Source organism: Mastomys coucha, unplaced genomic scaffold (genome assembly GCF_008632895.1).
Source record: "Mastomys coucha isolate ucsf_1 unplaced genomic scaffold, UCSF_Mcou_1 pScaffold12, whole genome shotgun sequence".
NCBI classification, from domain to species: domain Eukaryota; kingdom Metazoa; phylum Chordata; class Mammalia; order Rodentia; family Muridae; genus Mastomys; species Mastomys coucha.
Genome location: NW_022196894.1, coordinates 30566974 through 30582841, shown reverse-complemented (window position 1 = coordinate 30582841; position 15868 = coordinate 30566974). Strand labels below are relative to the sequence as shown.

The following is a 15868-nucleotide window of genomic DNA, read 5'->3' as shown; positions in this document are numbered from 1 at the left end:
TCTGGTGTGTCTGAAGACAGCTACAGTATACTTATTTATAATTATAAATAAATGGGCCAGAGAGAGCAGGGACTAAGTGAGCAGAGTTGACCAGAGGGAGCAAACAGGGTTGACTGGAGCAAGCAGAGGTTCTAAAAAGTCAATTCCCAACCACATGAAGGCTCACAACCATCTGTATAGCTACAGTGTACTCATATACATTAAAAATAAATAAATCTTTAAAAAACAAAAAAAATCACATGTGTCAAAAATACCATAATGTTAAAAAAAAAAGGGTCACATGACAGGTACAACAATGGTTTCTTGAATTACCTATGCTTTCTTCCCTTTTACTATTAGGGTTTCATTTATGTTCAAAGTGGCAGTGTATCTAGATCCTTGGCTAATAGTTCTGATTTTATTAAAAATTCAAATTAAGGAAATAAAAAATAAATTGTAACTGATACAGAACATTTTCATTTATAGAAAATGCTGTGATTCTGTATGTCAAGTCGATGTTTGAAAACTGCCTAGTTTACCACAAGGGGAAAAAAGATTTTTTAGCTTTACATTTTTTTTTAAAGATTTACTTATTTATTTATTTATTTTATGTATATGAGTACACACTATAGCTATACAGATAATTGTGAGCCTTCATCTGGTTGTTGGGAAATGACTTTTAGGACTTCTGCTTGCTCCGATAGACCCCGCTTGCTCAGTCCCTGCTTGCTCTGGCCCAAAGATTTATTTATTATTATAAGTAAGTACACTGTAGCTGTCTTCAGACACATCAGAAGAGGGCGTCAGATCTCATTACGGGTGGTTGTGAGTCACCATGTGGTTGCTGGGATTTGAACTCAGGACTTTTGGAAGAGCAGTCGGTGCTCTTATCACTGAGCCATCTCACCAGCCCAGCTTTACATTGTTTTATTTCTAGTTTTACTCAGGCTGGCCAGGAACTTCAGATCCTCCTGCCTCAGATTCTTGAATGCAAGGATTACAGGCACAAAAGATGCCTATTGTTTAACTACTGAGGGCTTCTTTTACACAGAAACACTGCTAAAATGTTATATATTTTCTAATGTGTTATATTTCCAGTAGTTCCTATCTTAGAGCATGATTTTTCTTTATTTTTCTTCCCTCACCCTACACCCCAGACAGCTCTGTGTAGCCCTGGCTATCCTGGAACTAGCTTTGTAGACCAGTCTGGCATTAAACTCAGAGATTCACCTCCCTCTGTCCACTGAGTGCCAGGATTAAAGGCGTGCACCACCACCACCTGGCATGCATGATGCTTTTATTTAAGTTGTTGCTTTAGTCAGAATTCTGAAACTGTTCTAGATGGCTTTCTTTTTTTCCCCAATCCTAATCCTGCCAGTGAATGTCAGTTTCTTGGTCCAATGCATGATGAATCCGTCAACCTTATTCCTCTATCGCTGCTTCTGTGCCTATTCTGAGTCAAGACTCATGGATAACTTCTTCATATAGAGTAAAACACAAAGATGAAAGATAAGTCAGTTTCCCATGTTTGACTTAGAATAAAAAGGAAGAAAATAAATAGAAAGAAAGAAAAAAAGGAAGAAAGGAAGAGAAAAAAAATACCAAGCCTTCCCCAAATCCTAGATCATCGCTGTAATGATCACTGGCCACCCCAGAGAACTAATAGTACATTTACTGTTTTTGCTTTTACAAAAAGAAAAAAAAAACATAAACTATAAAGATTTATGTTAAAATGTTTCAGATATTTCCCCTACCCTTCAGCAAAATTCAGTGAAAGGAGAGGCTACTGCAACCTTGTGCAGCTGGAGCAAGCTCCTCGACTGCACACATACACAACCCTGTGAAACGGGCCTCTGAGGCTCCATCTCGCTGTCAGTGGAACCAGTCATCTGTTGGTTTCCAGACTGCAAGCCCCACTGAGACTGCCAAGTACTATAAAAGCCACCGTCTGGGTCATAAACAACTTTGCAATTAAGCTATCAAGTTACCTCTGCATATCACATCCTGAGTCTTGGTCCTCCAAATGCATTTTTGTCTAATGACAGTGTGTAAGCCAATGACTATACCAATCTTTGGCACAGCCTTTGGATATTTTATTCAGCCAAACAAGGCAGAAAAAGGCCTATTTAGGCCTGATACAAATACGTTTGTATTTGTATACGTGGAATAGGAAACGATGAAACCCTTAATTAAAAGAAATTATTTCTATTCCTCCCCAGGATCTGGCTGGAAAAGTGTAGTCCCCATTTTTTTTTTAATCAGGGAAAACTTTTTGTGACAGATAAAGATCATTACTGAAAACCACAACTAATCAAAATACTGAATTGTGGAGCCTAAATTAAACTGATACATCTATAAGGCAACTCCTATATCTAAGGCTCAGTAATAATCATGGAAGAGAAGACAGAAAGATTCTAAGAGCCAGAGGAACAGGAAGTTTACTGTGAAACTGTGTCTCCTAGAAATGGCAGAAGCTACACCTATACAGTATTTACAACATGGCTACCTAAACATGACCTGAACATGGACAACACTGATAGACATGCTAACACAGACAAGGGAAAACTCCAAAGTCCTCGACCCTACAAAAAACTAGATGCAACGGTTTGAATATGCTTGGTCCATGGGAAGTGGCACTACTAGGGGGTGTGGCCTTGTTGGAAGAAGTGTGTCACTGAGAGATCTTCCTTTTGGCTGCCTGAAGAAGACAGTCTCCTCATAGCTGCCTTTAGATCAAGATGTAGATAGAAATCTTGGCTCCTCCAGCACCAAGTCTGCCTGCATAATGTCATGCTTCCTACCATTATAATGGATTGAACCTCTGAAATTGTAAGTGAGCCCCAGTTAAATGGTTTTCTTTGTAAGAGTTGCCTTGGTCATGGTATCTCTTCATATCAATTAAACCCTAAGACAGTAACTAAAGAAAGCTGGGAAAAGAAGACTATCATAGAAAAACCACTTCACACAAATCATGGTGAACCTGTCCCAAGAGACAGATACATCGTTACTACAGCTCCTGCATCTATGGCTCAGGAACAACTCTGAAGATAGGAAAGAAAGTTGTAAGAGCCAGAATACCAAGAAGTCTACTATAAAACATCTCTCCTAGAAATGGCTACATAAACAAGAACAGAATAATGGTATCGATAAATAAGTTAATATGGAACGGGTAAATTTTCATGGGGTCCTACCCATAGACAAGGAACTACAGGTTACTAATGACTGCTAGAAGAAGAATTTCCCTTCTCAGAGGGATGAGTCTCTGACTGGTTGTCCAGTGCAGAGTAGGCAACCCTGACCATAATATACACAGCACCAAGAAAAATGGAATCAACAGGTTGTATTTTATATACATACACCATATATATATATATATATATATATATATATATATATATATATACACACACACATACACACATATGTAACAATAAAAATAAAAGAAAAAAGAAGCCAACAACTTGAGATTGGAGGGGGACATGGAAGTGTTTTGAGGGACAGTAGTTGGGAGGGGCTAGAAGGTAGAAAGGGAAGTGTTGAATTCTATTTCAATTAAAACATTTAAAAAAAGAAATATTTCAGTGAAAAAGGCTCTAAGTAATCTCTTTTACAATTAAAATCCTGATTATTTTCTTTAAAAAACTCACAGCTTCAACATTAAACTTATTTCAAAAATATTCATTTTGTTTTAAAATATATTAAGTGAAAAAAAAAACCCTAAACAATAGTTTTTAAAAATCTTTTTTAAGGGGATAAGAATGATCACTTCAGATTCATACATCAAACTTTTACTAGTAATACTATTTTTGATTGACAGATTATAGCTATATAGATTTATGGGGTACAATGTATTTTGATATGTAGTGTATAACCCATGTACATGAATGATTATTGAGCTCATTAATATAGGCATTGTCTTGCTTACCTGTCTTATTTATGGTGAAGTATCTGAAATTGACCTTGCTAATTATTTTGAAACATACATTATTATTTCCTACAGTCACTATTTCACACAGTAAATAGTGGGTGTGTTTTAAGGGAAGACCGTATTGTTCAGCTCTATATTTATACTTGTCACGAAGAATTTAACAGGTATTCTATCAAAAAACAATGAAGGTGCCCTGCAGTGTTGGTGCATACCTTTCATTTCAGCACTGGGGAGGCAGAGGCAGGCCAGTCTCTTTGATTTCAAGGTCAGCCTGGTCTACAGAGACAGTTCCCAGACAGCCAAGGTTACACAGAGAAACTTTAAAAAGATTTTTAAAAACTACTGTCTAGGGTTTTTTTTTTCACTTAATATATTTTAAAACAAAAGTATTCAAAATATTTTTGAAATGAGTTTAATGTTGAAGCTGTGAGTTTTTTAAAGAAACAATACCCCCCCCCAAAAAAAACCCACTATAAATGTTTGAAACAAAAATTGTTTGGAGCTAAAGAGATGGCTCAGCAGTTAAGAGTTCTTGATTGTTCTTTTAGGGCCTTGGGTTCAATTCCCAGTGCCCTCATGGAAGCATACAACTGCCTATAACTCCAATCTAAAGGATCTGACATCCCCTCTTGGTTTCCAGAGGCACTGTATGTACATGGTGCAGACATACATGTAGGTGAACACTCATAAGCATAAAAAATAAGCAGTAATTAAAAAAAATTTAAATTGTGAACTTAGCCTTTATTTTTGTTTGTTTGTTTGTTTAAAGAAATACTGTATAAGCTAGATTAAAAATATGATTTTCTCAGGGGGCTAAAGTAGGAAGATGCCATGAGACCAGACTTTGTAAGGAGGAAAGGAAGGAGAGAGGGAGAGGGAGAGAGAGAGAGAGAGAGAGAGAGAGAGAGAGAGAGAGAGAGAGAGAGAGAGAGAAGGTCACTTATTTCCAAACAAGTTTCAAGGTAAAACATCAAATCTAACTTCTCCATTCCCATCAAACCTAACATCTGTATCCCCAACTTTATTGTAGCAATGTTCACAACAGCAAACAAAACCAAAAACTAGTAACAGGAAAAACCCAAAACAACCTATATGTTCATAAGTTAATCAATGTATAAAAACATTTGGTACATATACAACTGCAGCGTTATACCGCTATAAAGAAGATGAGATCTTACCACTCATCAACAATATGGAGATAATAATTAGATATGTCAAGTGAAGTCACATATAAAGGCAAGCACTGTGTGATTTTACTCACAGCTGAGATAGAACCCTTGATCTCACAGAAGTTCAGAGTAGAATGATGGTGACCAGAGGCTAAAGAGTGGAGGGACAGGATGGGTGAAGAGAGGACTCAACAGGTACAAGCTAGACAGGAAGGTGATGTCCTGGGGTGTTACTGCCGATTAGGTGACTGCAGTAATTACACAACAGCTCAAAAAGGCATTAGAAAGAAACTGGAATTTTTTGGGGGGGTTTTCGAGACAGGGTTTCTCTGTGTAGCCCTGGCTGTCCTGCAACTCACTCCGTAGACCAGGCTGGCCTCAAACTCAGAAATCCACCTGCCTCTACCTCCCAAGTGCTGGGATTAAAGGCCACCACTGCCCGGTGAAATTGGAATTTCTTACCACAAAAATGCTAAAGGTTATAGCTAATTTTACCCTAAGTTAAAAATTATATAATACATGTGATATTAAAATATCACATGGTATCTCATAAATATGCAAATTGCTTTGTTTTATTCATCAGCTAAATTTAAAGAAAAATAAAAATACATAATTGAATGAACATATGTACAAACAAGTCAACAAATGAATCCAAAAGATATAATAATAAACAGAAGCTGAGATGGGTTACAATCATACAAAGGTTCTTTAAGAATACTTGTCTAGGGCTGGTGAGATGGCTCAGTGGGGAAGAGCACTAACTGCTCTTTGGAAGGTCCTGAGTTCAAATCCCAGCAACCACATGGTGGCTCACAACCACCCGTAATGAGATCTGACGCCCTCTTCTGGTGCGTCTGAAGATAACTACAGTGTACTTACATATAATAAATAAATAAATCTTTAAAAAAAAAAAAGAAGCTTTAAAAAAAAAAGGGTTTCTTTTTTAAAAAAAAAAGAAGAAAGAATACTTGTCTATATGACTTTGGGCCTTCTGAAGTACAAGCTTCAGGTTTGAGACAAAGTCTAACTTACTATGTAGCCTGGCTGGCCCTGAACTCACAGAGACCTCTCTGTCTCCCCACTGCTGGGGTTACAGGTGTGAGCCAACATACCCAGCTAAAATGTTTTTAATTTATGGTATTCCTTCTATTTAAAAACATTCAAGTCATCTATCTACTAGCCTATTATTTTCATGAACGTAGACCTTTTCATTTTACTCATCTACATAACCTACTGCAAGCCTTGTTTATTTTGATGCTCATATTTGCTAACATTCTGGCACAAGATATTCTGAGATTATCTCAAAACTTCCTTACTCTGGATCTGGAATTAGGTATTTTCTTACCCATATAACAAACTTATGGCAAGGTACATTTGGGTAGACAGGAAGGGATGAAGCTAGTAATCCTAAAGGAAACTGCAGAATTAAGTAAGTTAACTGTTGCCTTATGCCACTAATTTTTAAAGTGTTTTATTTAACAGTAATAGAAAAGCAAACCAGAAACTGATACTCCTGGAAACAGAAGTCTGGTATATTAAAGCCTACAATATCAGGCACTAGCTTTAGAACTGGCTAATAGAAGCAGGAATGCAGAAATGCTAAGAAAGCGGTCCAGTCAAACTACCTGAGAGGCATATAAGCTGCAGCACTGAGCCAGAGGGGTTTGGTACAATTTACAGGAGCCAGGAATATATGCTGTGAGACCTGTATATATGTGAAATTAAGAAGAGAGCCACCATATGATAAGATATACCACTCCTGGCATTGACCCAAAAACCCTATACCCTAACACAGAGATATTTGTACATCCATGTTTATATTGATGTTCCATTCACAACAACAAAGAATGGAACTAGCCTACCTATCAATCAATAGATGAATGGTAATGCAAATGGGACATATATACAAAATGGAATGTTATTCAGCTGTAAAGAAAAAATAGTATCATGAAATCATTAGGGAACAGATGGGCCTGGGGGTATATTAAATAAAGTGGCTCAAACCCAGAAAGAAAAAACTGCATGTTCTCCCTCGTATGCAACACTGTCTATACTGGATATATGTACAGAGGTAACAGTGTGGGTATAACTAAGAGAGTTATATTAGGTGATGAGTAACGATGGAATGCAGGCAAAAGGACCCATGAGTCATGAGAAAAGCTATAAAGCTATTTTTTTTCTCCTTCCAACTCACAGTTGTTTCATGGTAGATATGTGGGCTCATCTTCCTGTGTACTAAAGTAGCAAGAACCACTCCTGCCTTCCAAAGACTGCAATGCACTAGTCATTTAAGCCAGTGACTATAAAAGTTGGGCTTCCCTTTTTATTCTACTAACAGTGCAGTAGGAATCAGACGTGACTAGTAATAAATACACTTGTCACATGGCCCACTTAGAAAAAGTGACTTCTTAAAAATTTGTTTTGAGGGGTCTTCAAATATATTTTTCATATTAGCATACAATTAATTTTTATTATAATTACCCTCCCCTACTCCTGGGGGAAGGGTTTTGTAACTTGAATTTTTCCTGGTTTTCTTCTGTTTAAAATTATATAAAGTCATTCTACTATAGCGTTATTTTAATTTAGTTTTTTTGTTTGTTTGCCTTTGAGACATGATCTTACCAAGTTTCCCTGGCTGGCCTGAAATTTACTATGTAGACTGGGATGGCTCTGAACTTGAGTGCTGGAGTTAAAGGTATATGCCACCACACCTGGCAATTTTAAACTACTGTACTGCTATACATTTTTTTTTTTTTTAAAAAGCATGGTTTTAAAATTGTTTAAAAGGAAAGAAGTATGTGGCAATAAGCTGAGCTCTAAAGTTCAAGGTCATTAATTATTCTTTAACTTTTGAATACTGCTGATCACAAGTTGCTTACAGAGAGCATGGCCCAGTGCCTGCCTCACAAGACTATGCAATCTTTCCTTTCCCACTCAGCCCAGCTATGTAGCAGAGGATTGCCCTGAACTTCTGACCCTCCTGCTACTAGTTCCTGAGAGTACAGGCTGTACATCCATAGGAAGCTGTATGTCTATTTTTTCTACTTTTAACTGTTTATGACTTTAGGAACTAAGAGCTACTTTCTGAGGACAAGCCTGGAGCCTAAAGAACTCAGGTCCCCTGTGAGACCAGCAAGCACTCTTAACTGTTGAGCCATCTCTCTAGCCTCCAGCCTTGTTTTTTTTTTTTTCTTTTTTACAATAGGGTTTCTCACTGGGACCTGGGGCTCGTGATGAACTAGGTAGCTAGGCTGGCGGCCATTGAGCCTAGGGATATTCCGGTCCTGGCCTCCCCGGCACTTGGATGAGATCACAGCTTGAACCACTACCCTCAGGTTTGTACGTTCATTCTAAGGATTGAGTGTAAGTCCTCACACATGGGTCAGGTATGATAGCTAACGCTGATTTTTAACAGGACCTAAAATCACCGAGGAGATGAGCCTCTGGGAGTGCCTGTGAGGGACTAACTCACAGGATAACAGGTGTGGGAAGACCCACTCTAAAAGAGGGTGGCCTGGACTGTATGAAAAGAACATTCATAGCTGTCTTTCCGACTTTGGGCAGCTGACCCGTCACCATGACATCTATCTTGATGGACTGTACCCTAGAACTGTGAGCCAAAATAAAGCCTTCCTGCCTTTCTTCCGCTGCTTTCGTCAAGGGATTCTATCCAGCAACAGGAAGAAAGAAAGAAAGAAAGAAAGAAAGAAAGAAAGAAAGAAAGAAAGAAAGAAAGAAAGAAAGAAAGAAGAGGAAGAGAAAGGGGGGAGAGAGGGAGAGAGGGAAGAAGGGAGGGGGGAGGGAGGGAGAAAGAGAGGGGAAGGAAGGAAGGAAGGAAGGGAGAGAGAAAGAGGGGGGAGAGGGAGGGAGGGAGGAAGGAAGGAAGAAAGAAAGGCAGCAGGGTGCACAGCAAGCATTCTGCAAACTGAACTTGCTCCCGGTTCCTGCCGATTTTTAAACTTTTCTACTTGTTTGAGACTGTAAAGATTATAAATTGTGCTGGGCAGTAGTGGTGCACGCCTTTAATCCCAGCACTTGGGAGGCGGAGGCAGAAGCAGGTGAATTTCTGAGTTTGAGGCCAACCTGGTCTATAAAGTGAGTTCTAGGACAGCCAGTTGAAAGGTTAGTCTTGAAAACAAACAACAAACAAACAAACAAACAAAAAGATTATAAGTTACAGAAATATTTTTGACTGATATAAAACTGCTTACTTCATAAGACAATAAGAGAAGGAGGAAAAGCCATTTAAAACACTAGCTTCCAACTTAAATCTTGTAAAGGGAAATAATTACACGTGTTTCAGTAGTTTTCTAACATTTAACTTAAGAAGTTGTTATTTATTCTCAGAGACGTCTGTAATTTTGTCTGTTTTCTTTTATTTTTTTCAATTTCGCTCTTTGATGCAATCACTGTTTTTGACCATCCCTGAGTTGCCTGAAGCAACAATTTTTTTTACAGACTAGTGTCTGATTTTCATATTGAAGGTTCCTGAGATCACTCTATCTTCCTATTCAGATCAAATGACTCTTTTACCTCATTCTCCTATTCATTCTCTTGAAAGATATCAGAACATTAATATGGTGACATCTGATAAAAAGGAACTACTTATGTGGTAAAGTATAATACTTGAACTACTCAGTCCCAGTACTTTCAATGCAAGCTTAGGCTCTCCATGTTCACAGAGATCAGCTTGAACTCATTCAATGGTTCAAAGTTCAGACTTGTAGCTATTCTCTCAGGGCAAGCACTTAAGGCACAAAGGAAGCAGGAATCAAGGGACACATTCCAAACCTCTCATTTGGGCAGTGCACACTGCTCTTAGCACAAATGACTCCAGTAAGGCAGCTATTAGAAGGTTTGCTCAGGTCAGTGTACTCACTTCTGCCACATTCGTAGGGGCTAACCCTCCCCAGATAGTCAGTCCTAAGTACCAGAGATACTTAAATGTGGGGACCTGCTCTCTCATAGTAATACTGAACTCTAAGCTCTTGAGTCATGACAGCCTTGTGCACCAATATTCACATCAATATTATTCACAACAGTTAAAAAGTATAAACAACCCAAATGTCTGAGGGGAATAGATGCAACAAAATTTTGCAGCCTCTTTTTTTTTTTTTTTTTTAATTATTACTTTAAAGACTGGATCTTGCTACATATACACAGCTCTGGATGGCCTGCAACTTGAAAGAAATGCAATCCTGATTCATGGTATATCATAGATACACGAAATTAAGTGAAGCAGGCCAGATGACAAAAAACAGATACAGGCTCTGTCTCCATGGGTTCTTGAGAACAGTCCAAGTCAGGGTCACAGAGACCTTTGGAAGGATGGTTACTGGAAACTGGGGCAGGAGGGGGAGGGAATCAAGAGTATCTGTTTGGTGGATAAAATTGTATCACTTTAGGATGATAAAAATCCTGGGGATAGACATAGAGATGATAACTTGTATAACAATGTATACTTAAAACTAGTTAATGATCATAAATATAGCTATGCATACTTTACAATAATAAAAATATCAAATGTGTCCATCAAAGTAGAAATGTAATCTGCTTTTTCTAATGTACGTCCAGCTCCAGAGGGATCCCAGGCTTCCAAGGCCATTAAAAAATCTTTAAAATTACAGGTTTTTCTAATAATCATTATTTTATGCTTCAGCAATAAACTAAAAACTCAAAGCTGAACTTTAATCTCAAAATTTTGTCTGTGTAACACAAACTGACACTTTTTCCTTTCCAATCCCATTTCTCTTCACCAAGGAAAATATATATTTTAATATTTTATTCAATCCACCTCTATGATTATGATAGTAAGATTTACTTCTCAAAATCTCAGTAAGCAGGCCAGGAAAATCTAGGTTCATTCCAGTCCAAACACAATGTTTTCAGCAGAATGGTATTCAGTGAGAAATGCTAGCTCTCAAAAGTCTTGTGTTCTTTAATAACTGCTTCAGGCCATCCCACACAGTGACATCATCCTTACCAAATAAAGCCCATTATGCAACAGTCACATACTGTATCATCACTTTCTATGTGAACATTCACTACTGTGGATCTAAGAGGGCCTGAGATTATGACAATCTCTATAGTAGATACTTTTTCAACACTGAGCAACATAAGAAACAGTATATACAAACTACAAAACAACAACAACAAAAAAAAACCCCACCCACCTTTTAAAATTCACAGACCAATATTAAATCAAGTAAAAAACCAAATTCTCATGAAGGTCAAGTACCTAACGTGCCATATCAAACTAGTTGACTATGACTAAGAGAGCATCGTCCATGCTTCCCGCAGCCTAATGTCAACAGAGGAATACAGAGTTGTCCTTGTTGAATGAAGGTAATGGACGACTGTCAGACTTTTGAAACTTTCTCTTTAAATTTGCCACGCTGTAGCAATACTCTATGCTTACATATTTAATTTTTGTTTTTGACCACTATGCCATTCCTATGAAAATTTTGAGGTAGACAACAATAAAATATTTTCATTTCACTAGTATTATTGACCTAGAAAAGTTAAAAAGCAACAGTATTTTCTAAAGCATTTCACTCAAGTCATATCACATTTATACAACTTGTGAATTATTCTTTAAATTTGTTTTTACTTATAATCACGGCTGTACATTTATAATTGTAAATGGTAGTGGCTTTTGCTTCTGGAGCATAGGACACACAGACTGCTCTTTATTTCTTCCGTCTAATACAACTAAAGTACTGAGATGTTATACATAAAACAGACTCGAAAGGACTGCAAGATTGAGTGCAGGGGTCTCAGGGCTCAGCAGACAGCTTTGTTCTGTACCCATATTCCAGGCATGGAGCTTAAGTCACCAGGCTGGCACCCCAGCCACACCAAGTCACAGCAACAAGAAAAAGAAACCAAGCGGGTGGGGCAGCTGCTACACCATTGTGAAAATGCTTGAATGAACCATCAGAAACACCCTGAACACACGGAAAACAGAAAGCCTACCAGGGCAATGGAAACCGTCCCAAAGAGACCGGATTAAAAACAAATGGAAACTATAGCTGAAAACTGAAAACTAAAGCACAATGAATGGACAGGTCAACACCCGATGGAGGGTAGAGAAGAGAGTGGGGTGGTTCAGTGGTTAGAGTGCTTGCTGCCCTAGCAGAGGACCTAGGGTCAGTTCTCAGCAGCCATGATAAGCGGTTCACGACAACCTGTAACGATCCAGCAGAGCTAATCTAAAAGGATAACTAAAAGCAGTGCTCTAAACAGAGAGGAAGCAATACAAGAACAAACGGTAAAACAGGGAGACAGACTCCAGAGTGTATCAGCTTGCCAGGGCTGTGGTTTCAACAACCAGAATCTATTTTCTCCTGGCTCTACCTTTATGGGGGCACTTACTAGTGATCCCAGCACTCAGGAAGTGGAGGCAGGAGGATAGAGTTCAAGGTCATCTTCCAAGAAGTAGCAAGTTAGAGGTCAGCCTAAGTCACATGAAGCTGTCTCAATCCCAGGCAGGGCTGGAGTGCAGCCCAGCTAGTACAGTGCTTGCATAGCATGTATGCTCAAAGGTCTATAATCCCAACACTGGAGGCAAAGACAAGAGGATCAGAAGTTGAGAGAAATACTCAAACTCCACAGCAGGTTGGAAGCCAGGCTGGGCTACAGGAGACACTTTTTAATCAGTTGAAAGGTTTTGGAACTTGTTTCTTGTTTTGCTGTCATACTGCTATCTTTTCAGAGTGTCTTTTGTTATTTATCCCTGCCTTTGGTGTCACAGATGTTCTTCTAATACAGATTGTCTCAGTCTATGTCACCCAAACCAAACTTAGAGTCTGGGACAGTCCTCTGAGATAAATTCAGTTGTAATTCTGAGTCTAATTTTTCATTTCTCTACATAAATTTCCTTATAACATTTTTTCATAGCCCAGTTTTGTAAATATTCACCAAAATGTTATCAGCCCACATACATTTCTCAGCATCCCACTCATAGGATATGTGGAAAGCACAGCTGTGAAAAAGAAAGAAGGCTGTTTTCAAACATGATTGATTTTCTGAGTCAATGTACACAAACTCAGAATGTCCCAAAGCAGGTGACTTATGAGCTGAGTGTGTGAGCACATGCCCACAATGACAGCACACCATCTAAACTGCAAACATGAAATTATGAAATGAGATATTTCAACTGGTAGGAAGCCTAAAAATAACTAAAATAAAGATTTTCTCTACAACTTTAAAGAGAAAATCCTCAGGGCCACAGAGATGAGAGTGGGTAAAGGCACTTACCATAAGGCTGGAGGACCTGAGTTCAATCCCCAGGACCGACATGGTAGAAGAAGAAAACTGATCTTACACACACACACTGGTGCACACACGCATGCCTTATCCTCATCTTCTCAAAAAAATGAAACAAAGCAAAACAAAAACAAAAAAAAATCAACAAAACAAAACAAAACAAAAACAAAACAAAAAAAAAACAAACCAAAAAACAAAGTATAAAACCTCTTTATCAGGCAGACACTGCACAGAGGAGAATGCTATTTGAGAAGGTTAATGTTATTGAAAGTCAAACAAATTTCTTTGAACTCAAAATCAACACAAAAATATTCTAATTCTTGTATACAAATCACTATCCTCTACATGATTTTCAAATGTATAGTCAAAGGTGTAGTGTAAACTTTGTGATTCCAGCACTGGGGAAGCAGAGACAGGAGGATTATGAGTTCCAGGCCAGGCTGGGCTACATGGGAAGTTTCATGCCAGTGTGGGACACACAATGAGACCCTGCTTAAAAACTATCAATAAGAAGTAGGGTATGGTGATATGTGCATGGAGCTCCAATACCCAAGAGACAGAGGTATGAGAATCAAGAGTTCGAGGTTAGTCTAAACTACCTGAGTCCCAGTTTCAATAGAATAATGATGATGACGATGCCAAAAACCAACTATGTACCTCTGTTATGCTAGACAAAACCAGGGACTGTATAGGGGGTACTATCTAATAAGATATTGTGATGCTATCAGCTTGACCAGATTGAGAGATGAAACCCTGTGAATGTATATCAAGGTATAATCTGTCAGGCTATTTGCATTTGAATCAGCAAATTATAGGAAGAGATCCATTAATGCCAACTGCCTTGTCCATGGCATGGGAGCTTGGGAAGAACATATAAGAGAATAAGTCACTTTGGTAGGCAAGTTCAATTTTTCTTGAGTAGGTAGAAACTTCTGCTGCCCCCACTGCTTTGAGAGGGGGGTCATCAGACTCCAGCTTCTTTAGCCGTTGAACTGGATTCATACCGGTGGCTCCCCAGGGAGATTCCAGCTTCTTAAAACTGAGTAAGTACTGCCTTTCCTTGCTCTCAAGATTGCAGATGGCCACCGTGGAGTCTCCAACCTCTAATTGTATAAGCCAGTGTAATAAATCCCCTGTATAATTACATATGTATTCAACTGGTCCTCTTCATCTATAGAACCTTGACTAACACAGATCCTATCATTAAATCATCTCTCTTCACAGATGCTCTTACTAAATGTAACTTAAGATGTGTAGGGAAATAGGTTAAATGTCTGTGTTATGCTTATATGCTACTATGTCACTAGGCTGGATTTCTCTTTAGATTTTGAGACGATATGGTTTGAGTGTGCTTGCAGTAGGTCCATGTGTTAGAAACCTGGTCCTGAACTCTCAATGGACCATGGTGGAGACTGTAAGAGCTGGGACTTGCTGCAAGGTAAGGATCATAGAAAGCACTACCTTCTGGGGGTATTAAAGTACCTCTTGTGGGACTCCAGTTAACTCTATTCAGAGAAAGCTATTATAAAATGTAATATTAGCTCTTCTCTGCTCTGTCTTCCTGTCTTGTCATGTGACTTCGTCTGCATGTACCTCTGTAATGCCATCACCATAAGGCACTGACCAGAGAGCAAAGCAGAATAACATACTCCCAGACCCTAAAATCATGAGTTAAAGAAACCTCTTTTCTTTATACATTACTCTACCTTAGATACTTTATGCAGCAATGGAAAATGGACTAGTAAAGATAGGAAGGTTAAAACAATTATATTGGCAAAAAATGGGGCCTACTGCCTGAGTCTTACTCATGCTCACCTTCCTAATTTCCATGCCCCCCAAAATTTTATTCCTTTTGTTTGTTTTAGATTGGGTCTTACATAGTCAAGGCTGGCCTTACACTTGCTATACAGCTAAGGATAACCTTGAACTCATCCTCCTGCCTCTACCTCTCAAGTGCTATGAGATTACAGGCACACACCACCATATCTAGCCCCTCCCCGACCCTGAGTGTGTGTGTGTCTGTTTGCATGTGTCCTAGATTTTAAGCATGTAATAAAGCTTTCATACAATGTTCTCATGTTCTGATCACTACTTTACCTAGTGTGGCTGCCCTATTCCTGCAGATATCTGTAAATGATTATGCCTGTTGTGGCCCATACGCTTCAGTCACTGCCTGTATCACTTGGCAGGCCTGCTTCCTCAACAGTGCTCCTGAAAGACATGGAAGATGTAGGCCAAGAACAAAACCTTCTCTATGTTCATCTTCCTCACATGGCCTCTAAATGAGACTCTGTTGTCCTTAAAGAGCCTTGGTTCCTTTTAGTGAACAAAAGGATAATGACATTTGGAGAATCATTTTATATCATCTCACATGGCAACTGCAGTCAGAAAGGATGACATTAAGGACAACTTTAATTATTTCATATGGAAAAGCAGCATAGTTTCAAAGTGTGCTTTGAAAAATTATCCTCCATTATTTTAAAATTTTAAGCTTTAAAAATTATTTAAATTTTTTTTTTTTTTT

General features: G+C 38.5%; 1 protein-coding gene across 10 annotated transcripts in view; it reads right to left on the bottom strand.

Annotated features, from left to right (window-relative positions):
- Lrch3 (leucine rich repeats and calponin homology domain containing 3) overlaps positions 1–15868 on the bottom strand; it is a 106948-nt gene that overhangs the window by 77481 nt on the left and 13599 nt on the right. Inside the window, exon 1 of one of the 10 annotated variants that reach the window (XM_031363690.1) lies at positions 10898–11025. The exons of the other annotated variants lie outside the window; for them this stretch is intronic. Within the exon in view, the coding sequence (XP_031219550.1) occupies positions 10898–10940 (43 nt within the window). The 5' untranslated portion in view covers positions 10941–11025. Of the gene's footprint in view, positions 1–10897; positions 11026–15868 lie in introns of those variants that run through there. 10 annotated transcript variants of the gene reach the window in all.